Source organism: Emys orbicularis, chromosome 11 (assembly GCF_028017835.1).
Source record: "Emys orbicularis isolate rEmyOrb1 chromosome 11, rEmyOrb1.hap1, whole genome shotgun sequence".
In the NCBI taxonomy this organism is placed as follows: domain Eukaryota; kingdom Metazoa; phylum Chordata; order Testudines; family Emydidae; genus Emys; species Emys orbicularis.
The window spans coordinates 63267640-63290956 of record NC_088693.1 but is presented as its reverse complement, the minus strand read 5'-3'; the positions used below and the strand labels follow the sequence as shown (position 1 = coordinate 63290956).

At 50.4% G+C, this 23317-nt stretch overlaps 3 protein-coding genes across 3 annotated transcripts; all 3 read left to right on the top strand.

The window, feature by feature from the left end:
• Nucleotides 1-2867, top strand: LOC135885322 (gamma-crystallin B-like). The gene is made up of 3 exons (XM_065412996.1): nucleotides 1-9; nucleotides 398-637; nucleotides 2592-2867. Exons 1-3 carry the CDS (start codon nucleotides 1-3, stop codon nucleotides 2865-2867), a joined length of 525 nt encoding a protein of 174 aa, XP_065269068.1.
• Nucleotides 2868-8175: 5308 nt separating this feature from the next.
• Nucleotides 8176-9909, top strand: LOC135885321 (gamma-crystallin B-like). Its single transcript, XM_065412995.1, has 3 exons — nucleotides 8176-8184; nucleotides 8684-8923; nucleotides 9634-9909. The coding sequence occupies exons 1-3, from the start codon at nucleotides 8176-8178 to the stop codon at nucleotides 9907-9909; spliced, it is 525 nt and encodes a 174-aa protein (XP_065269067.1).
• An 8755-nt stretch (nucleotides 9910-18664) lies between these two features.
• LOC135885320 (gamma-crystallin B-like) lies at nucleotides 18665-21534 on the top strand. Its single transcript, XM_065412993.1, has 3 exons — nucleotides 18665-18673; nucleotides 19077-19316; nucleotides 21259-21534. Exons 1-3 carry the CDS (start codon nucleotides 18665-18667, stop codon nucleotides 21532-21534), a joined length of 525 nt encoding a protein of 174 aa, XP_065269065.1.
• The last annotated feature ends 1783 nt before the right edge of the window (nucleotides 21535-23317 follow it).

Here is a 23317-nt window from a genome sequence, read left to right as displayed (position 1 = left end):
ATGGAAAAGGTAAGAGAAACCTGTCTGGACTGGATTGTTTGGTATGTCAGTCTGAAGCCAGCGACCTGATTCTCCTCTCATTTACAACAGAGTTACTCCTGGCCTATATCAGTAGGAGAGGAGAATCAAGAATGCAGAGCTAGGGGACCTACTGCCTCTATTAGTCCCTGTATATTAATCTCTCAGAGCCCATTTCTGCTTTCGCTTACCCCTGTGTAAATGAGGATCAATCCCACTGAAGTCACAGGGGTATATCAGTTTATCACCAGAGTCAGTAAAATGCAAGGCCCAGACACTTCAGGCTTAGTGTGCTGGACGGAGAGAAATTGAAATACCAGGACGCAGTCACACTGTATAGGATGTTACTGCAAACTCTGCCATTTGTTTCTCGCACTAGATCATCCTTTTCGAGGACAGAAACTTCCAGGGCCGCTCCGTTGAGTGCAGCAGTGACCGGCCGGATTTTCAAAGTCAGCTCAGCCGCTGTAACTCCATCCGCGTGGAAAGTGGCTGCTTCATGCTCTATGAACGTCCCAACTTCCAGGGACAGCAGTTCTTTCTGAAACGGGGGGATTATCCTGACATGCAGTCTGAGGGTTTCAGCACCTCCATTAAGTCCTGCCGGATGATCCCACCTGTGAGTTCAATTTTGCTTTTAAAAAAATGGCAACGTTGCCCAAGCCACTGTCATAAGGCTCTTGCTTGATCATTTTCAGCTGAGCTACTGAGGACTGAAAACGAGAACAGTTTTCTTCCTCCTAGTGGCCGTCCCTCCAGGATGACTGGGGAGACACTGCAGGGATAGGATAGGAAACCTTCCACCACTACTGCCTGTTTGGGGCCTGGGTGCAGCTGTTCTGTGGTTAGGAATATGGACAGTGAACAACAACATACCTTGAGTTAAGAAGGGGAAATGTTTCTGTAACTTCTGGGGATTTGGAAATACACTGGACCCAGTCCCCTCACACTGGTGTAAAACAAGGAGTAACTCCCTGAGGCCCACAGTTACACCAGTGTGAGGGGAGAATTTGGCCCAATATTTTCTGTGACTCTTTAGAACAAAGTCACTTTTCTGTTTCCTTGATTCTGGGGCTGCTGAAGCCTGAAACGCCCCCCAGCAGAACTTAGTGTAGCCTCTGCCAGCAGTTCTCAACTAGGGATCCGAGGCCCCCTAGGGGTTCGCGAGCAGGTTTCAAGGAGCCTTCCAAGCAGGGCTGACATTAGACTCACTGGGGCCCAGGGCAGAAAGCCAAAGCACCACCGCCTCCGAGCCCCACCACCCGTGCCTGAAGCTGAAGCCAGAGCAACTTAGCTTCGCAGGGCCTCCTGTGGAATGGGGCCTGGATAATTGCCCTGTTTGCCACCCTCTAATGCCAGCCCTGGTTTTTATATGCAGAAAAACAGTTGTTGTGGCACAAGGGGCTGTGGAGTTTTTACAGCATGTTAGGGGGCCTTTTGTGGGGCAAGTGTGCCCCGTCCCTTCTTGGGATGGGGTGAGGGTAATTATGGCCCTGCGGCTGAATCTATATGATCACCCCTGGTCTTGGGATAGCTTCGCCTATGGATAAATGTCAATATGACTGCCCTCACTCAGGGCTGTGTCTTCTTGTGGCCCAAGTCAGCAGGGCTGCCCTGTGCAGCTGGGCTGTGTGGCCTAGGGACCCGAGTCAGTAGGTCTGCCCTGTCCAGAGGGGCTGCACGGCCCAATACCCAGAGTCAGTATAATAGCCCTCTTCAATAGGGCTGTTTGGCCTGACCCGTGCTCTTCCTGCTCCACCAGGTTCTAGCTCGAAGCCCTTACAGTGGCAATTTTGCTGGCCACTGAGTCAGTGGGGAATCCATGCAAAACACACAGACACCACTCAGTACAATGCCTAGTCCCTGTGAGCTACTTCCTACCCTGTTCCTGGTGTAGTGGTCCTGGAATCTCCGATGTCCGTAGGCTCCTCAGCCTTGCGGCTCTCAGCAGCTCTGTCACCGCTTGGGCGCCTGCAGGAGCTTGGGCGTTGTCCTGGGTCTCGGCGTCTCTGGCTTCCGCCTTCTGGGGCCTCAGCACTTGCCGGGCTGGAGCCTGCAGCGGGCGTCCTCCCTCCTCGGCAGTCAGCCCTGAATGAGCTGGGCTGCTCCCTTTTATACCTGGTCTCCAGCTGGAGCATGCCCAGCAGGGCCAAGGGTGCATGGCCTCCTTGGCCCAAAGAGTAGAGTTCACCCTTGCAGTACCACCACAGGGCAATCACGCCCCATCACAGGGCCTCAGAAAGAAAAAGGTTGAGAACCCCAGGCCTATGCGATCACTGGCCAGCATTGTACACTGCAGCCTTGTCCCCTCTTGTGTCTGGTCGGGCTCCCTCCTCCCCACCCCAGACATAGTCTCTGCACCAAGGATGGGAGTCACAGCTCGTGTAGGTCTGAGTCAAATGGGTGGATGTGCTGCCTTTGAAGCAATCAAGGATTCCCCTCTTTGGGGAGCAGAGGCAGCTGTAAGTGCCCTTTGCATCACTGGAGCAGTGCACAGGGCTGACTCAGGGCCCAGGATCACAGGCAGCCAGCCTGCGGCAGTCACTATTACCCTGTCTCATTTTCTGTCACAGCACAGGGGCACCTACAGGATAAAGATCTATGAGAAGGAGGATCACAGAGGCAACATGGTAGAGTTAACCGAGGACTCTCCACAAGTCATGGACCAGCTACGCTCCCCCGAGATGCTCTCTTGTTCTGTGCTGGAGGGGTACTGGATCCTTTACGAATTGCCGAATTACAGAGGCCGCCAATACCTGCTGAGGCCAGGGCAGTACAGGAGATTCAGCGAGTGGGGCTCTATGAGTGGCAAAGTCGGCTCTTTGAGACGTGCCACTGATCTCTACTGAATCAAGACGCCTTTTGTCTGGAAGGGTCTCAATTAATAAAATGCTTTAACCACCATTGTGCTCTCAGCGTGCTGTTGTAAGTGTACTAAGGGGAACGTCGAGGCTTGTCCTGTGTTCTTGGGCTACGGTATCATCTTCTGATCCAAAAGTTGTCCCTCATCTTTCCCTGCCCTCCCCCAGGGTATGTACAGGGGTATAAGACTCCCTCCCAATCACTTCCATGGCTGTGCAGGCATTACCCAAATACAGTGCAGGACACGTAGTAAGAGCTGAACCATAGAGTGAAACATGCAGGACTTGGACCATAGAGAGGCAGACAGGAGGACTGTAACCATACAGCTGTAGTCTAGATCATAGTCCTCCAGTCCACCCCTGGCCAGAGACTTGGAGCCAGGGCTAGAGAGGCCCTGGGCTGAGCTCCAGTCTTCACTCCCTGGGCAGATGGCCCTAGGAGCATCACCAGGAAGCAGCAGCCAGGCCCCCTTCAGCCACCAGGCATGGAGCAGGCAGAGCTGGGCACCCAACTGATGGCAGGAATCAGCCACAACCCTCTGCCAGCCGAGAAGCAGCACCAATCATAGCTGTCTCCCTAGCCAGGTGCCAAGGCTCAGGCCAGAGTTACCTGAGCACTGATCCAGGGCTGGGGACTAACTAGCCATAAGCACTACAGGCCTGGGTCAAGGGCCCCTGATCCTGGAATCATTAGATTACACTGGCACTTCCAGTGTGTAACGAAACCTGAGGTGTCTGTCATAGGGGGGTGTAAAGCAAAGCAAAGCTTAAAAATATGACTCAGGTGGAACCAATTCAGAGACGTCTGCCCAAGTCTGCAGCCAGCCTGAAACAATAGCTCTGAGAGGTTTGAACAGCCCAATGCACTTCAGTGTGGGATTAACTGTAGGAGCCACCAACAGCAGCCCAGCAGAGGACTGTGGGAGGCAAGAAGAGAAGAGCACCCCTGGCCCAGTTCACCCATCCAAAGAGATACACCCAGGCTCAAAAGTGAGTCCTGGGAGCTACCCTACCTCTATCCCTTCAGCTCAGGGTATGAGGGTCAAATGACCCCTGTTGTCCCCGAGGCTAGAGGGACCTTGGTCCCACTTCCAGAAGCAAATGCCCCCTTCCATCGGGTACTCACACTGTGACCCATCTCGCTCTATCTCTTCATGACTTGGGGTGCTCTGTGTGACTTCATGACTCAGCCCTCTGGCTAGGCCACTACTGTCACCCCCTCCAGGTTATGAGGCTCCCTCCAGACCAGCTGTCTGGTGGGCATTTCCCACAATCCTGTGCTACTTCCTAGTGGTTGATAGGAGAAGCTGAGCCTGCAGAAGAGTACAAGTAGCCTCTCTAGCACCCGACATCTAATCTTTAAAAAAAACTGCATGCCAGCAAAATATATACATATATATATATATATAGTATAGAGATGGCAGTAGCCATTATATACAAAAAGGAAAAAGAAAGAAAAGTAAAACAGGTTTAGCAGCGATAAAAGTAAAAAACAAAATGGTCAAACACTTTACAGTACAACTAGAAATGTCAATCAGCTCAGTATGGAAAATTAACAGAAGTTATCATTGTGCTGATAAAAGAAAAAAAATCTCACTCTAAGCTGATCTTTGTTCTGGACTTGAATTAATGCTAGCCTAGTGGGCTCTGAACAAATATCAGGCTACCAATAAAAGGGAACTCAAACGCAGAACTATGTGGCAAATGCTAAATGCCAAACAGTTTGTCAAAGTGGACAGAGACTCAGACTTTAAGGTCAGAAGGAACCATCATGATCATCTAGTCTGATCTCCTTCACATTGCAGGCCACAGAACTTTACCCACCCACTCCTGTACTAGACAGTGGACACATAACCTCTGGCTGAGTTACTGAAGTTCTCAAATAATAATTTAAAGACTTCACGTTACAAAGAATCCACCATTTACACTAGTTTAAACTTGTAAGTGACCCTGTTATCCCAAATGGAGTTCCCCCAAACACTTCAGTGCAAACATACTGGTTTAGGTAAAACAAAAGAACAAGTTTATTAACTACAGAAAAATAGATTTTAAGTGATTACAAATAATGAGGCATAAAAGTCAGAACTGGTTACAAAGAAATAAAAAGAAAAACTTAATAAGCTAAATGAATTCAAAGCAAAGGTCTCTCTCACTACATACTTTAGCAGTCTTACTGACTGGATTCCTTTTCAGACTGGACCCCTGCCCCAATCCAGTGTCACTTTCCTTGTCCTTCAGATGTTGTTGATGCTGTGAACAGAGAGAAAGTGAAGAGTATTTTGGGGTGTCTATTCCCCCCCTTTATAGTTCCCTTTCCATCTCCAGCTGAGGTCCAGAAGACAAAGTCTCAAGCTCGTCCTTTGTCAAAATATAGATTTTCACTCACTCCCCCTTTCCTGCCAAAGAATGGCCACTTAACCAGGTGATTGTCCATTTGATCTTGTTGACACCTGGCTGAGGCGTCAGTTTGGCTTTTGTCTCTGAAGAAGTGGTTTGTGGCTGCTCTTATTAACATAACACAATAGAATCTTAAAACTTTACATACAATGCTGCCACACATATTTTACAAGGACAATGACAATCAGGAAATTATAAGTTTTTGAATGATACCTCACAAGGCATGCTTTGTATGAAATGTATCATAGTCCAATAAAAGGAGTACAAATGGGGGTACAGACTGTCACACTACATCCACCACCACCTCACATATGAGTTTCATCAGCTCAGTGAAGTGTTGCTGTATGCCAAATAAAGATAACTGAATGACAAATCCTGGAGTTGAACTGGGTTGTAGGGAAGAAGAGAGGAAAGAGGTGTCAGAGAAAATCACACCATCTACCTCACAAGGGTCTTTTGAGAATAAATACTTTAAAGATGGTGGAGCACTTTGCGATCTATTGAGGAAAGCTTTATATATGACATTGGCATTAACTGGTAACCAACTTCAAATCAATTCAGAACTTGACATTCTGGGCTTATCTAGATTAGGAAAATTTGCACCAGTCCAACTACATCAATCTAATTGTACAAGCAAAAACCTCTAAAGTCAAACACACTGAGCAGTGCAAAAACAACCCCGTATAGACAGGGCCTAAGTACATAGGTTCAATCCAATATTATGCTTCACCCATAAGACACCATTATAAAAGAAAAGTTACTCCACAATAGCTGGAAAATGATTTCTGTAGCGAGACTAATATTTTATATTCTAATTTCCCAAGGAATAACATGTTACCACATGCTCCCCCCACCACATAGCGCAGCTCCCACCTATGCGCTCTGCACCTCCCCGAGGCTTGCAGTTTGGTGGGCAACACCACCCTCTGTCCTCCAAAAATACACCAATGTTTAAAAGTGGGGGGCATGGTCCTCTGGCTCCCCCACTTCTGGAGCCATTGATGGGAAGTGCCTTGCCTCTGACGCATCAGCAGAACACCAATCTGAACTATGCTACTGACTAGGTCCACGGCGGACACTGTCACACTGTGGCAAGCAGAATGGGAACGAGCTGCTCTCTCTCTAAGCCTTGTCTACACTATACGGCTTTGTCGGCAAAAGGCAGCTTTTGCCAACAAAACAGCGCAGGTGTGTCCACCCCACAAAGCTACTTTTGGCGGCAAATCTCTGTCGTTTTGCTGACAAAATATAACCACCTCGACGAGAGGCATGGAGCTTTCTGGAGCAAAGTAAAAGTGACAAAGCGTCAGTGTAGATGCTGCCGTTCGTTATGTCGCCATAACTGGTCTCCCCCAGTATCCCACAATGCCCACCATGACCGCTCTGCTCACTGTTTTGAACTCGGCTGCCCTGCAGGCATGTGCAAGCTTTGACATTCCATAGCATGGATTGCTCACAGAGCTGCTGAAGATGCTGCTCCTGGCAGCTGAGGAGGCTGTGGGAGAACTCGGAGGGAATCACAGAACCATTAATGTGGAATTGGCAGGCAGGCAGAGCAAGCTGCTTCTGCGGGGACGGGAGGGGAGGAAGATTGCTGTGCTGTGCAGAGCCAGGGGCTGATGTGGGGGGGAGGTGTCCCCCACCCGCAGGATTGGGTGCTCAGGCTGCTGTCTGAACTTAGACTGACAGCATGCCGACACACTCTCCCCAAACACACACTCTCCCCCCACACACACAATCTCTCACTCACTTCCCCAAGACACACACTGTTTCTGTCTCTCTCTGTCACACACACACACGGTCCCTGTCACACACTCTCCCCATCCTGCCCCACATACACTTCTGGCAATTTGGTAGGCTGCCCATGGAATGATGGGATTGAGAAACCTGCATCATGTGACACTGTACCTACCCCATGAGGCGTTGTAAACCCTTCCCAAAACCCTATGGCTAGTTGCACAGTGGGATAACTACCCACAATGCACTGCTCTGTATCGATGCAAGAGCTGCTAGTGTGGATGGGCTCTGCCAACACAAGGACCATAATGAGGACATGCAACAGTGATTTAATGAAAGCGCTTTAATTAAAGGGCCTAACTTTTGTCGACAAAACTCTGTAGTGTAGACAAGGCCCAAGAAACTCTTTCGGCTCGTTCAGCCTGATGGAAGACTGCCTGGCCTCGGGCTCCCGCACTATGTATGATGCAATCTCAACCATTTGAGATGTGGGGTGATGAGGTGTGCTGGAAATGACCACACCTGGAGACTCAAAACAACCCTGTGTGGCTGTGGGTGAGGATAGATGCTGCACACCTACTGAACAGGTGTACATCTCATGATGGTCTCGCAGGAGGACATTCCAGACTCCATACTGCTGACCACAAAGCTATTGAATGGCAAAAAAACGTGTGATGTCTACCTAAGCCTTTTTGACTTTTTTTTTTTTTGACATACACATTTCTGTTTTTATCTCCCTACTTTCTATTTTGACATTTGAACCCTCTTCCGTCTTTATTGTACCACTTCTGCATCACTAATAACAATGTAATTGTAGAGACGCTATAGAAAAGGATTGTGATGGCATCGACATCCAGTCCCCTCTGTCACTTGGCCAGAAGTTTCTCTCTTCTCCTGAACTATGTTGTCTTCAATGTAAAAATGGCTGTGCTGACAGATCCAGGACCCAGAACTGCTCACTGGTAACAATAGGAATAAAACCTGTTCCCCGTTACACAAAACCTATAGACACTAGTACAAAGAGTGAATGAGACCCCAGAGTCATGAGTTGGCTCTATGAACAGAGAAAAGACTTTTGTTAACGTGTGCACACTGGTTGTGAGGTATAAAAAGGCAGTTGCCCGGCTGGAGTACTATGGCTTGCAGCCTGAATCCAGCTACGATGGAAAAGGTAAGAGAAACCTGTCTGGACTGGATTGTTTGGTATGCCAGGCTGAAGCCAGGGACCTGATTCTCCTCCCATTTACATCAGAGTTAGTCTCTTGATGTCAAAAGAGTTACTCCAAGCCTATACCAGTAGAAGAGGAGAATCAAGAACACAGAGCTAGGGGGCCTACCACCTCTATTAGTCCCTGTATATTAATCTCTCAGAGCCCAATTCTGCTTTCGGTTACACTTGTGTAAATGAGGATCAATTCCACTGAAGTCACAGGGGTATATCAATTTATCACCAGAGTCAGTAAAATGCAAGGCCCAGACACTTCAGGCTAGTGTGCTGGATGGAGAGAAACAGAAATACCAGGACGCAGTCACACTGTATAGGATAGGAGTACTTGTGGCACCTTAGAGACTAACAAATTTATTAGAGCATAAGCTTTCGTGGGCTACAGCCCACTTCTTCGGATGTATAGGATGTTACTGAAAACTCTGCCGTTTGTTTCTCACACTAGATCACTCTTTTCGAGGACAGAAACTTCCAGGGCCGCTCTGTTGACTGCAGCAGCGACCGGCCGGATTTTCAAAGTCAGCTCAGCCGCTGTAACTCCGTCCGCGTGGAAAGTGGCTGCTTCATGCTCTATGAACGTCCCAACTTCCAGGGACAGCAGTTCTTTCTGAAACGGGGGGATTATCCCGACATGCAGTCTGAGGGTTTCAGCACCTCCATTAAGTCCTGCCGGATGATCCCACCTGTGAGTTGGATTTTGCTTTTAAAAAATGGCAACGTTGCCCAAGCCACCGTCATAAGGCACTTGCTTGATCATTTTCAACTGAGCTCCCAAGGACTGAAAACGAGAACTGATTTCTTCCTCCTAGTGGTCGTCCTTCCAGGATGACTGGGGGGACATTGCAGGGATAGGATATGAAAGCTTCCACTACTACTGCCTGTTCTGGGCATGGGTGCAGCTGTTCTGTGGTTAAGAATATGGACAGTGACCGAGAACATACTTTGAGTTAAGAAGAGAAAATGTTTCCGTAACTTCTGGGGATTTGGAGATACACTGGGCCCACTCCCCTCACACTGATGTAAAATAAAGAGTAACTCCCTGAGGCCCACAGTTACACCAGTGTGAGGGGAGAATTGGGCCCAATATTTTCTGTGACTCTTTAGAACAAAGTCACTTTTCTGTTTCCTTGATTCTGGGGCTGCTAAAGCTTGAAACGCCCCCCAGCAGAACTTAGTGTAGCCTATGGGTGGGAGTCACGGCTGGCATAGCTCCAACTCAAATGGGTGGATGTGCTGCCTTTGCAGCATTCAAGGATTCCCCTCCTCTGGAGACCAGAGGCAGCATTAAGCGCCCTTTGCATCACTGGAGCAGTGCACAGGGCTGACTCAGGGCCCAGGATCACAGGCAGCCAGCCTGCTGCAGTCACTATTACCCTGTCTCATTTTCTGTCACAGCACAGGGGCACCTACAGGATAAAGATCTATGAGAAGGAGGATCACAGAGGCAACATGGTAGAGTTAACCGAGGACTCTCCGCAAGTCATGGACCAGCTACGCTCCCCCGAGATGCTCTCTTGTTCTGTGCTGGAGGGGTACTGGATCCTTTACGAATTGCCGAATTACAGAGGCCGCCAATACCTGCTGAGGCCAGGGCAGTACCGGAGATTCAGCGAGTGGGGCTCTATGAGTGGCAAAGTCGGCTCTTTGAGACGTGCCACTGATCTCTACTGAATCAAGACGCCTTTTGCCTGGAAGGGTCTCAGTGAATAAAATGCTTTAACAACCATTGTGCTCTCAGCGTGCTGTTGTAAGTGTATTAAGGGGAACGTCGAGGCTTGTCCTGTGTTCTTGGGCTACGGTATCATCCTCTGATCCAAAATTAGTCCCTCATCTTTCCCTGCCCTCCCCCAGCATTGCATAGCTACTTCCAGCACAAAGTGCTCAACGCCAAACACAGGGCTCAAGCCTAGGCAGCCACACAAGGATGTACAGGGATCTAAGACTCCCTCCCAATCACTTCCATGGCTGTGCAGGCATTACCCAAATATAGTGCAGGGCACGTAGTAGGAGCTGAACCATAGAGTGAAACATACAGGACTTGGACCATAGAGAGGCGGCGGGAGGACTGTAACCATAGAGCTGTAGTCTAAATCATAATCCTTCAGCTCACCCATGGCCATAGATTTGGAGCTAGGGCTGAAGGGGCCCTGGGAGCATCACCAGGGAACAGCAACCAGAGCCCCCTCAGCCACCAGGGAAGGAGCAGGCAGAGCTGAGCACCCAGCTGATGGCAGGAATGAGCCACATCCTCCTCCCAGCCGAGAGGCAGCACCAATCATAGCTCTCTCCCAGCCGAGCCTCAGGCCAGAGTTACCTGAGCACCGATCCAGGGCAGGGCAGGATTAACTAGCCATAGGCACTATAGGCCTGGGTCGAGGGCCCCAGCTCCTGGAATCTTCGTATTACACTGGAACTTTCTGTGTGTAACGAAAGCTGAGGTGTCTGTCCCGGGGGGTGTAAACCAAAGCTTGAAAATATGACCCAGGTGGAACCACTTCAGAGACGTCTGCCCAAGTCTGTAGCCAGCCTGAAACAATAGCTCTGAGAGTGCTGAACAGCCCCATGCACCTCAGTGTGGGATTAACTGTAGGAGCCACCAACAGCAGCCCAGCAGAGGACTGTGGGAGGCAGGAAGAGAAAAGCGCCCCTGGCCCAGTCCACCCACCCAAACAGCTACACCCAGTTCAAGGGCAAGTCCTGGGACCTACCCTTCATGATTTCATGACTCAGCCCTCTGGCTAGGGCACTACCGTCACCCCCTCCAGGTTATGAGGCTCCCTGCAGACCAGCTGTCTGGTGGGCATTTCCCACAATCCTGTGCTACTTCCCAATTAGCCCCTCTAGCACCCGGCATCTAATCTTTAAAAAAAACTGCATGTCAGCAAAACTGTCTTCCCTGAAGACCTCCACTAGTAACCTCACTCCAGCCTGACAGTTCGTCTTTCAGTATGTACCATTGTAGTCTTCCCTTTAACCAACTCCTTATCCACCTTTCAATTCTCATATTAATCCCCATCTTCTCCAATGTAACTAATAATTTCCCATGTGGAACTACATCAAAAGCCTTACTGAAATCCAGGTAAATTAGAGCAGATAGATTTGAGACAAATGAAATGCAGTAGATCTAAAGTCAATTATCTTCTCAAAGAAGGAAATCGGGTTGGTCTGGCATGATCTACCTTTTGTAAAACCACATGTTGTATTTCCCCCCCCAATTACGTCTACGTCCTTAACTACTTTCTCTTTCAAAATTTGTTCCAAGACCGGGCATACAATTGACATTAAACTAACAGGCCCTTAGTTTCCCGGATCATTTCCCCCCCCCCCCCCTTCCCCTTTTCTTAAAAATAGGAACTATATTAGTAATTCTCCAGTTAGCGAGTACGACCCCTGAGTTTAAAGATTCATTAAAAATCCTAGCTATTGGGTTTGCAATTTCATGTACCAGTTCCTTTAATATTCTTGGATGGAAATTATTTGGGCCTCCCAATTTACTCCCATTAAGCTGTTCGAGTCTGACTTCTACCCTGCCACTATCTCTAAGCTCCTCATTAGCCAACAGACATGGTTAAAAATCAGACACTTACGTGCACACACACACACACACAAAAGGGAACCTATTTAACAATAAACAACAAAAATGAGACAGCCGATTTAGCAGCCAGAAATGCAGCAGTTACAGAAGCACCCTGGCCATGGGAGACTGCTTTGAAAGCTATCCTTGTAGCAGTTTTCACTTTAGGCCAGCAACTATCACAATAAGATAAAGCGGAGTGAGCTACAGAGCATTCAACAACAGGATGTGAAGTTAAGACCACTTTGGGAGCAAAACAGGAATGTACAAGGTCAAAACTTAATCATACAGCAAGAACTCCCATGTTTAATTTAAAGAAAGGTTCAGTATGGGTGGCACCACAAAATATGCAAAAAGATCGGCTCTTATGGGTGCCTGGGTCCACTGTGGATGATCACTCCAAAGACACAGAGGCCAAAGACAGATTAGCAAAAATATGGTGGTGGCCCCAATGGGAAAGAAACTTGAAGGAACACCTTGATACTTCCCTAATCTGTGCCAGACACAATCCAGCTAACAAAAAACGCTGTTCTGAGACAGGCACTGAGAGGTCCATGGAAATGAATTCTAATAGACTATACTCGGGAGGTGTCCTTATCGGGTAACAACAGGGCCGGCTTTAGCATGTGCGGGGCCCCACACCGGGATGCGAATTGTCCCGTGCCCCCCCCAGCCCCAACTCCGCCCCCTCCCTGTCCCATTGGATCCCTCCCCAAATCCCCGCCATGGCCCTGCCTCCAGCCCTGCCCCCTCCCTGCCCCATTGGATGCCTCCCCAAATCCCTGCCCTGGCTCCGCCTCTTCCCCAGCACGTCGCATTCCTCCTCCTCACCCTTCCCTCCCAGGCTTGCGCTGATCAGCTGTATGGCGGCGCAAGCGCTGGAGGGAGGGGGGAGAAGCAGGACGCAGCTTTTTTTTTTTTTTTCCGCTCTGCCGGCAGCCCCGGACGTTGCGGGGCCCTCTTAGGCGTGGGGCCCCATTCCGGGGAATCAGCCGAATCGGCTTAAAGCCGGCCCCCTGTGCTAGTTGATGTAAATGCTTTCTCACACCTGGAGGAGGAGGCCTTCCACACTAAATATGTGACTGCCCTAACAAAAGTGAAATAATTGATTAGCAATGTGTTCTGCAGATGGGGAGCCTAAGGTTATTGACTCAGACAATGGGCGCGGATTTGTGGGGTCAAAGAAGTGTGCATCTGTCTGGATGGAGATCAAAAGGTTCCCATTCTCTGTCAGCCAGAAGCAGCAGGACAGGTTGAGCGAATAAATAGGACCATCAGATCCAAGGTAAAAAAAAGAGGTGAATTCAACAGGCAGCAATTGGGATGAAGCGTTACTACCGGTACTAATGTGCATCACAGGTACAGAATACAAATCCACAAGCTTTTCCCCCCAATGATGCCTTGATGGGAAGACCAGTGAGAGCATGGAAGGATATAATTAACCCAGTTCCAGCCCATCTAGCTACAGTGGCCCTGTCAGAAGCCTGGTACAGGACTTGCAGATGCAGGTTTTGGAGATACACAGGAGTGTGGCGGTAAGAAAGGAAGCGAAAGTATAAAAAACCAAGGCATGGTTCAATGCCAAAGGAGATGTAACTGAGCATCCAGTGGGATCTAAAGTGATCATCTGGGACTAAAATAAGACAGGAGATCTACATTACACACTTCACCTCTCTACAAAGGAAAAAGGACCATAAGCTGTCTAAAATCCTATCTGCCACATGGGGCCACAACAGGGGTACCCCTAACTCACCCAGCAATATCGTCAATTTATCCAGCTACACACTCAACCCAGCAGAAGAGTCTGTCCTATCTCGGGGACTCTCTTTTTGCCCCAGCACCCCCACGAACATGATACAGTTCTGCGGTGATCTGGAAGCCTACTTTCGCCGCCTCCGACTCAAAGAATACTTTCAAGATAATACTGAACAGTGCACTGATACACAGATACCCTCCCACCAACAACACAGGAAGAAGAACTCCACATGGACTCCTCCTGAGGGTTGAAATGACAGTCTGGACCTATACAGGGAATGCTTCCGCCGACGTGCACAGGCAGAAATTGTGGAAAAACAACATCGCTTGCCTCATAACCTAAGTCGTGCAGAATGCAATGCCATCCACAGCCTCAGAAACCACCCTGACATTATCATCAAAGAGGCTGATAAAGGAGGTGCTGTTGTCATCATGAACAGGTCTGACTACCAGAAGGAGGCTGCCAGACAACTCTCCAATACCAAATTCTACAGGCCACTTTCCTCGGATCCCACTGAGGAATACACTAAGAAACTGTACCATCTACTCAGGACACTCCCTACACTAACACAGGAACAAATCAACATATCCTTAGAGCCCCAACCAGGGTTATTCTATCTACTACCCAAGATCCACAAACCTGGAAATCCTGGACGCCCCATCATCTCGGGCATTGGCACTCTCACTGAAGGACTGTCTGGATATGTGGACTCCCTACTCAGACCCTACGCCACCAGCACTCCCAGCTATCTCCGTGACACCACAGATTTCCTGAGAAAACTACAATGCATTGGTGACCTCCCAGAAAACACCATCCTAGCCACCATGGATGTAGAGGCTCTCTACACAAACATCCCACACACAGATGGAATACAAGCTGTCAGGAACAGTATCCCTGATGATGACACAGCACAACTTATTGCTGAGCTCTGTGACTTTATCCTCACGCACAATTATTTCAAATTTGGTGACAATATATACCTCCAGACCAGTGGCACCGCTATGGGCACCCGCATGGCCCCACAATATGCCAACATCTTTATGGCTGACCTGGAACAACGCTTCCTCAGCTCTCGTCCACTCACGCCCCTTCTCTATCTACGCTACATTGATGACATCTTCATCATCTGGACCCATGGGAAGGAGACCCTGGAAGAATTCCACCATGATTTCAACAGCTTCCACCCCACCATCAACCTCAGCCTGGACCAATCTACACGGGAGGTCCACTTCCTAGACACCACAGTACAAATAAGCAATGGCCACGTTAACACCACCCTATACCGAAAACCCACCGACCGCTATGCCTACCTTCATGCCTCCAGCTTCCACCCCGGACACACCACACGATCCATCGTCTACAGCCAAGCACTGAGGTACAACCGCATCTGCTCCAACCCCTCAGACAGAGACCAACACCTACAAGTTCTTCACCAAGCATTCTCAAAACTACGATACCCACACAAGGAAATAAAGAAACAAATCAACAGAGCCAGACGTGTACCCAGAAGCCTCCTGCTACAAGACAGGCCCCAAAAAGAAACCAACAGAACTCCACTGGCCATCACCTACAGTCCTCAGCTTAAACCTCTCCAACGCATCATCAGTGATCTACAACCCATCCTGGACAATGATCCCTCACTTTCACAGACCTTGGGAGGCAGGCCAGTCCTCGCCCACAGGCAACCCGCCAACCTTAAGCATATTCTCACCAGCAACCACGCACCGCACCATAACAACTCTAACTCAGGAACCAACCCATGCAACAAACCTCGATGCCAACTCTGCCCACATATCTACACCAGCAACACCATCACAGGACCTAACCAGATTAGCTACAACATCACCGGCTCATTCACTTGCACGTCCACCAATGTTATATATGCCATCATGTGCCAGCAATGCCCCTCTGCTATGTACATTGGCCAAACTGGACAGTCAATACGCAAGAGGATAAATGGACACAAGTCAGATATCAGGAATGGCAATATACAAAAACCTGTAGGAGAACACTTCAACCTCCCTGGCCACACAATAGCAGATGTTAAGGTAGCCATCTTACAGCAAAAAAACTTCAGGACCAGACTCCAAAGAGAAACTGCTGAGCTCCAGTTCATTTGGAAATTTGACACCATCAGATCAGGATTAAACAAAGACTGTGAATGGCTATCCAACTACAGAAGCAGTTTCTCCTCCCTTGGTGTTCACACCTCTACTGCTAGCAGAGCACCTCACCCTCCCTGATTGAACTAACCTCGTTATCTCCATACTGATTTATACCTGCCTCTGGAGATTTCCATTACTTGCATCTGAAGAAGTGAGGTTCTTACCCACGAAAGCTTATGCTCCCAATACTTCTGTTAGTCTTAAAGGTGCCACAGGACCCTCTGTTGCTTTTTACATCTGGGATCAGCCACTCTCATCTCATAAAACCACATGGACTACAGACATGGAGCTTTTTACAGCAAAGTTAAAGCGAGAAAGCGTCAGTGTAGATGCTGCCGTTCATTATGTCGCCATAACTGGCCTCCCCCAGTATCCCACAATGCCCACTGTGACGATTCTGCTCACTGTTTTGAACTCGGCTGCCCTGCAGGCATGTGCAAGCTTTGACATTCCTCAGTGTGGAGAGCTCACAGAGCTGCTGAGGATGCTGCTCCCTGCAGCTGAGGAGGCTGTGGGAGAACTCGGAGGGAATCACAGAACCATTAATGTGGAATTGGCAGGCAGGCAGAGCAAGCTGCTTCTGCAGGGGCGGGAGGGGAGGAAGATTGCTGTGCTGTGCAGAGCCAGGGGCTGATGTGGGGCAGGGGTGTCCCCCACCCGCAGGATTGGTTGCCAGGACCGGATTAACCTTTTTGGGCCTGGTGCCAAACATATTTGTGGGCCCCCATGGAGGCAATGGAGCATGGCGCGGGGAGGTCAGTCCCCAGAGCGAGGGGCCAGCCAGAGGCAATGGGCCATGGCATAGGAGGGGAGGCCCCACTCTGCTCAGCCCAGTGCAAGGGCACTATTTACAAACCGGCAGTGGCCCACCTGGCCCTGTGCTGCCAGCATGCCCCTTCCCCTCGGGCGGCGGGCCATATTGCACCACACAGCCCCCCTGCCCAACACCCCCTGACTCCCTATGGCCAGCGTCCCCCTGACCCACCCACAAATGCACAGCCCAGTGTCTCCCTGCCCACAGCCCCACCAAACTGCCCGGCACCCCCACAGAACCCCCACTCCCTACTACCCCAACACACACATCTTCCTTGCCTCCTCACAGCCCAGCACCGCCCCAAACCCCTAAGAGACCCTCTCCCCCACGCACTGCCTCCCGGCCACACTCACCGGCCCTGCTGGGAGGCGACTGTCTGCCAGGCTGAGCTGGCAGCACAGCCAGGGCTGGTCCCAGGGCGGGGAATCGCTTCGGCCCCTTGTGAGTGGCACGATCAGCCAGGCCAGGGCCTGCCCCGACCGGGGTCCCTAAGGACCCACTTGCCTGAAGAGGCCCAGCCAAGCCCCATCCTCCCCCCGCCCATCGACTGAGACCTGACAATGGCCAGGCTTCTGCAGCAGTCCCAGGTGGCTCAGCTCCGGGGAGACAGGTGGGGCCCCACAGGTGGTGGGAAGCAGAGACTTCCCAGAGCCGGAGGTGCACTGGGGTCCGGCCAGGGGGCAGGGAGAAGCAGGTGGGTGGGGGCGGGGACGGAGAGGAGCCCTCAGCCAGCCAGCGGGCAGGCCGAGAGGAGCAAGTGGTGGGCTGGGGGAGCCAGCGGGGTCTCGGGGCGCAGTGCAAGTGGAGCAGGCCGGGACCCCTTCTGAGCATGGGCCCGGCTCCATGGAGCCACTGGAGCCATTGTAAACCCAGCACCCAGCACTGGCTCAGGCTGCTGTCTGAACTTACAGCGACAGCATGCCAACACACTCTCCCCAAACACACATTCCCCCCGCCCCACACACAGACACAATATCTCACACTCTCCCACAACACACACTCTGTTTCTGTCTCTCTCTCTCTCACACACACACACACGGTCCCTGTCACAAACTCTCCCCCTCCTGCCTCACATACACTTCAGCTGAAAAGCAGCTGGCAATCTAGTAGGCTGCCCATGGAATGATGGGATTGAGAAACCTGCATCATGTGACTGTACCTTTCCCAAAACCCTACAGCTAGTTGCAGTGGCATAGCTACCCACACTGCACAGCTCTTGCATCAATGCAAGAGCTGCTAGTGTGCATGGGCTCTGCCGACATAAGGACCATAATGAGGACGTGCAACAGTGATTTAATGGAAGTGCTTTAATTAAAGGGCTTAACTTTTGTCAACAAAACTCTGTAGTGTAGACAAGGCCTGAGAAACTCCTTCTCCTCATTCAGCCTGATGGAAGACTGCCTGGCCACGGGCTGCTAGGCTAAATATTGTGCAAGCTCAACCATTGGAAATGTGGGGTGATGAGGTGTGCTGGAAATGACTAGACCTGGGGACTCAGAACAGCCCTGTGTGGCTACGGGTGGGGGTGGACGCTGCACACCTACTGAACAGCTGCTCATCTCATGCTGGTCTCGCAGGAGGACATTCCAGACTCCATACATATGACCCCAAAGCTACTGAATGGCAAAAACACACGTGAGGTCTATCTAAGCCCTTTTGACTTTTTTTTTTTTTTACATTCACATTTCTGTTTTTATCTCCCTACTTTCTATTTTGTCATTTGAACCCTTTTCCGTCTTTATTGTACCACTTCTGCATTCACTAATAACAATGGAACTGCAGAGACTCTATAGAGAAGGTTTGTGATGGCATTGACATCCAGTCCCCTCTGTCACTCGGCCAGAAGTTTCTCTCTTTTCTTGAACTATGTTGTCTTCAATGTAAAAATGGCTGTGCTGAACTGGTCACTCGTAACAATAGGAATAAAACCAGTTCCCCACAACACAAAAACTATGGACACTAGTACAAAGAGTGAATGAGACCCCAGAGTCATGAGTTGGCTCTATGAACAGAGAAAAGACTTTTGTTAACGCGTACACACTTAGCGCTGGTTGTGAGGTATAAAAAGGCAGTTGCCCGGCTGGAGTACTAAGGCTTGCAGCCTGAATCCAGCTACGATGGAAAAGGTAAGAGAAACCTGTCTGGACTGGATTGTTTGCTATGTCAGCCTGAAGCCAGGGACCTGATTCTCCTCCCATTTACATCAGAGTTGATGTCAAAGGAGTTACTCCTGGCCTATACCAGTAGAAAAGGAGAATCAAGAATGCAAAGCTAGGGGACCTACTGCTTCTATTAGTCCCTGTATATTAATCTCTCACAGCCCAATTCTGCTTTCGCTTACCCCTGTGTAAATGAGGATCAATTCCACTGAAGTCACAGGGGTATATCAATTTATCACCAGAGTCAGTAAAATGCAAGGCCCAGACACTTCAGGCTTAGTGTGCTGGACGGAGAGAAATTGAAATACCAGGACGCAGTCACACTGTATAGGATGTTACTGAAAACTCTGCCATTTGTTTCTCGCACTAGATCACTCTTTTCGAGGACAGAAACTTCCAGGGCCGCTCCGTTGAGTGCAGCAGCGACCGGCCGGATTTTCAAAGTCAGCTCAGCCGCTGTAACTCCGTCCGCGTGGAAAGTGGCTGCTTCATGCTCTATGAACGTCCCAACTTCCAGGGACAGCAGTTCTTTCTGAAACGGGGGGATTATCCTGACATGCAGTCTGAGGGTTTCAGCACCTCCATTAAGTCCTGCCGGGTGATCCCACCTGTGAGTTGGATTTTGCTTTTAAAAAATGGCAACATTGCCCAAGCCACCGTAATAAGGCACTTGCTTGATCATTTTCAACTGAGCTCCCAAGGACTGAAAACGAGAACTGCTTTCTTCCTCCTAGTGGTTGTCCTTTCAGGATGGCTGGGGGGGACATTGCAGGGATAGGATAGGAAATCTTCCTCTACAGCTGCCTGTTCCGGGCCTCGGTGCAGCTGTCCTGTGGTTAGGAATATGGACAGTGAACAACAACATACTTCGAGTTAAGAAGGGAAAATGTATCCGTAACTTCTGGGGATTTGGAAAAACACTGGGCCCACTCCCCTCACACTGGTGTAAAATAAGGAGTAACTCCTTGAAGCCCACAGAGTTACACCACTGTGAGGGGAGAATTGGGCTCAACATTTTCTGAGACTCTTTAGAACAAAGTCACTTTTCTGTTTCCTTGATTCTGGGGCTGCTGAAGCCTGAAACGCCCCCCAGCAGAACTTAGTGTAGCCTCTGACAGCAGTTCTCAACTAGGGATCTGAGGCCCCCTGGTGGGCCACGAGTGGGTTTCAGAGAGTCTCCAAAGCAAGGCCAGCATTTGACGCACCGGGGCCCAGAACAGAAAGCCAAAGCCCCAGTGCCCTGAGTCCCACCACCCGTGCCTGAAGCTGAAGCCTGAGCAGCTGAGCTTCGCAGGGCCCCCTGTGGCACGGGGCCCTGGATAATTGCCCTGCTTGCTACCCTGTAATGGCAAACCCGGCTTTTATATGCAGAAAAACTGTTGTTATGGCACAGAGGTCCGTGGAGTTTTTATAGCATGTTAGAGGACCCTGTCGTGGGGCAAGTGTGACCCATCCCTTCTTGGGATGGAGTGAGGATAATTATGGCCCTGCAGCTGAATCTATACAATTACCCCTTATCTTGGGACAGCTTCGCCTAAGGGTAAAAATCAATATGGCTGCCGTCCGTCAGGACTGCGTGTCCTTGTGGCCCGAATCAGCAGGACTGTGTGGCCAAATGGCCAGAGTCAATATAATGGCCCTCTTCAGTAGGCTGGTCAAGGGAGTGTGCCGCCACCTGAGGGGGGTGGCAACCGGGAAGGGAGACCCGTGCCCTCCCTGCTCCAGGTCCCAGCTCAGGGCCCTGACAGTGGCAAGTATGCTCGCCACTGAGTCAGTGGGGAATCCAACCAAAACACACTGACAACACTTGGTACAATGCCTAGTCTCCCTCTGCTATTTCCTACCCTGTCTCTGGTGGAGTCGTCCTGGCATCTCCGAAGTCCGTAGGCTCCTCAGCCTGTGCGGCTCTCAGCAGCTTCGTCGCTCTTTGGGCATATGCAGGAACTTGGGCATTTGCCTGTGTCTCAGCATCTCCGGCTTCTTCCTTCTGAGGCCTCAGCAGTTCCAGGGCTGGAGCCTCCAGCGGGCGTCCTCCCTCCTCGGCAGTCAGCCCCGAATGAGCGGGGCTGCTCCCTTTTATACCTGGTCTACAGATGGAACATACCCAGCAAGGCCAAGGGTGCATGGCCTCCTCAGCCCAAAGAGTAGATTTAACCTTTGCAGTATTGGTGTGGGGCAAGCATGCCCCGTCACCAGGGCCTCAGAAAGAAAAAGATTGAGAACTCCTGGCCTATGGGATCATTGTGCTGGCTGAGGACTGGCCAACGTTGTACACTGCAGCCTTGTCCCCTCTTGTGCTTGGCTGGGCTCCCTCCCCACCCAAGACATGCTCCCTGCACCAAGGGTGGGAGTCACGGCTCACGTAGGTCTCAGTCAAATGGGTGGATGTGCTGCCTTTGCAGCATTCAAGGATTCCCCTCCTCTGGAGACCAGAGGCAGCATTAAGCGCCCTTTGCATCACTGGAGCAGTGCACAGGGCTGACTCAGGGCCCAGGATCACAGGCAGCCAGCCTGCTGCAGTCACTATTACCCTGTCTCATTTTCTGTCACAGCACAGGGGCACCTACAGGATAAAGATCTATGAGAAGGAGGATCACAGAGGCAACATGGTAGAGTTAACCGAGGACTCTCCGCAAGTCATGGACCAGCTACGCTCCCCCGAGATGCTCTCTTGTTCTGTGCTGGAGGGGTACTGGATCCTTTACGAATTGCCGAATTACAGAGGCCGCCAATACCTGCTGAGGCCAGGGCAGTACCGGAGATTCAGCGAGTGGGGCTCTATGAGTGGCAGAGTTGGCTCTTTGAGACGTGCCACTGATCTTTACTGAATCAAGACGCCTTTTGTCTGGAAGGGTCTTAATGAATAAAATGCTTTAGCAACCATTGTGCTCTCCGTGTGCTGTTGTAAGTGTACTAAGGGGAACGTTGAGGCTTCTCCTGTGTTCTTGGGCTATGGTATCATCTTCTGATCCAAAATTAGTCCCTCATCTTTCCCTGCCGTCCCCCAGCATTGCATAGCTACTTCCAGCACAAAGTGCTCAACGCCAAACACAGGGCTCAGGCCTAGGCAGCCACACAAGGGAGTACGGGAGCACCAGGCTCCGTCCCAATCACCTCCATGGCTGTGCAGACCTTACCCAAAATGCAGTGTGCAGGCCACTTCGTAGGAGCTGAACTATAGAATGAAACATACAGGGCTTGGAGGATAGAGAGGCGGCGGGAGGACTGTAACCATACAGCTGTATTCTAGATGATAATCCTCCAGCCCACCCATGGTCACAGATTTGGAGCTAGGGCTAAAGAGGTACTGGGAGCATCACCAGGGAGCAGTAGCCGGCGCCCCCTCAGCCACCAGGCATGGAGCAGGCAGAGCTGGGCACCCAGCTGATGGCAGGAATGAGCCACATCCTCCTCCCAGCCGAGAGGCAGCATCAATCATAGCTCTCTGCCCAGCCGAGCCTCAGGCCAGAGTTACCTGAGCACCAATCCAGGCAGGGCAGGATTAACTAGCCATAGGCACCACAGGCCTAGGTCAAGGGCCCCAGCTCCTGGAATCATCGGATTACACTGGAACTTTCTGTGCATAACGAAAACTGAGGTGTCTGTCCCAGGGGTGTGTGAAGCAAAGCTTGAATATGACCCAGGTGGAACCAATTCAGAGACATCTGCCCAAGTCTGTAGCCAGCCTGAAACAATACTTCTGAGGGGGCTGAACAGACCCATGCGCTTCAGTGTGAGGTTAACTGTAGGAGCCACCAACAGCAGCCCAGCAGAAGACTCTGGGAGGCAGGAAGAGAAGAGCACCCCTGGCCCAGTTCACCCATCCAAAGAGATACACCCAGGCTCAAGGGGGAGTCCTGGGAGCTACTCTACCTCTATCCCTTCAGCTCAGGGTATGAGGGTCAAATGACACCTGTTGTCCCTGAGGCTAGAGGGACCTTGGTCCCACTTCCAGAAGCAAATGCCCCCTTCCATCGGGTACTCACACTGTGACCCATCTCTCTCTCTTTCTTCATGACTTGGGGTGTTGTGTGTGACTTCATGACTCAGCCCTCTGGCTAGGCCACTACTGTCACCCCCTCCAGGTTATGAGGCTCCCTCCAGACCAGCTGTCTGGTGGGCATTTCCCACAATCCTGTGCTACTTCCCAATTAACCCCTCTAACACCCGGCATCTAATCTTTAAAAAAAAATGCATGTCAGCAAAACTGTCTTCCCTGAAGACCTCCACTAGTAACCTCACTCCAGCCTGACAGTTCGCCTTTCAGTATGAACCATTGTAGTCTTGCTCCCTGCCAGCCTTTCCCAAAAGCAGAGTGGTACAGTCCACGCTTAACATAGGATTGACCTGGCTCCTCTGAAGTCTTTTGGAAGACAGGACTCAGGAGGTAAATAGATCAGCAGGCTAAAAACGGAATGTTTGTGCTAAGAAAAGTAAATGGGTCTTTAAGCTAAGAGACAAAGTTTCTCAGCTAGCTGGGAGGGGGAACACCCAGGGAACCATTTACTATGAACAAAATAATAATGGACACAATAAGTCGGGAATGAAAACATGAGGTAAAGGGTAGGTCAAACATGGACAGAGCATGCTGTACGGGGATCAGCTCCTACA

Excerpts from the sequence above, each read along its gene's own strand:
- LOC135885322 (XM_065412996.1), top strand. Across the intron at positions 638-2,591 it reads CCTGCCGGATGATCCCACCT|CACAGGGGCACCTACAGGAT; the intron begins GTGAGTTCAATT and ends TTTCTGTCACAG.
- LOC135885320 (XM_065412993.1), top strand. Across the intron at positions 19,317-21,258 it reads CCTGCCGGGTGATCCCACCT|CACAGGGGCACCTACAGGAT; the intron begins GTGAGTTGGATT and ends TTTCTGTCACAG.
- LOC135885321 (XM_065412995.1), top strand. Across the intron at positions 8,924-9,633 it reads CCTGCCGGATGATCCCACCT|CACAGGGGCACCTACAGGAT; the intron begins GTGAGTTGGATT and ends TTTCTGTCACAG.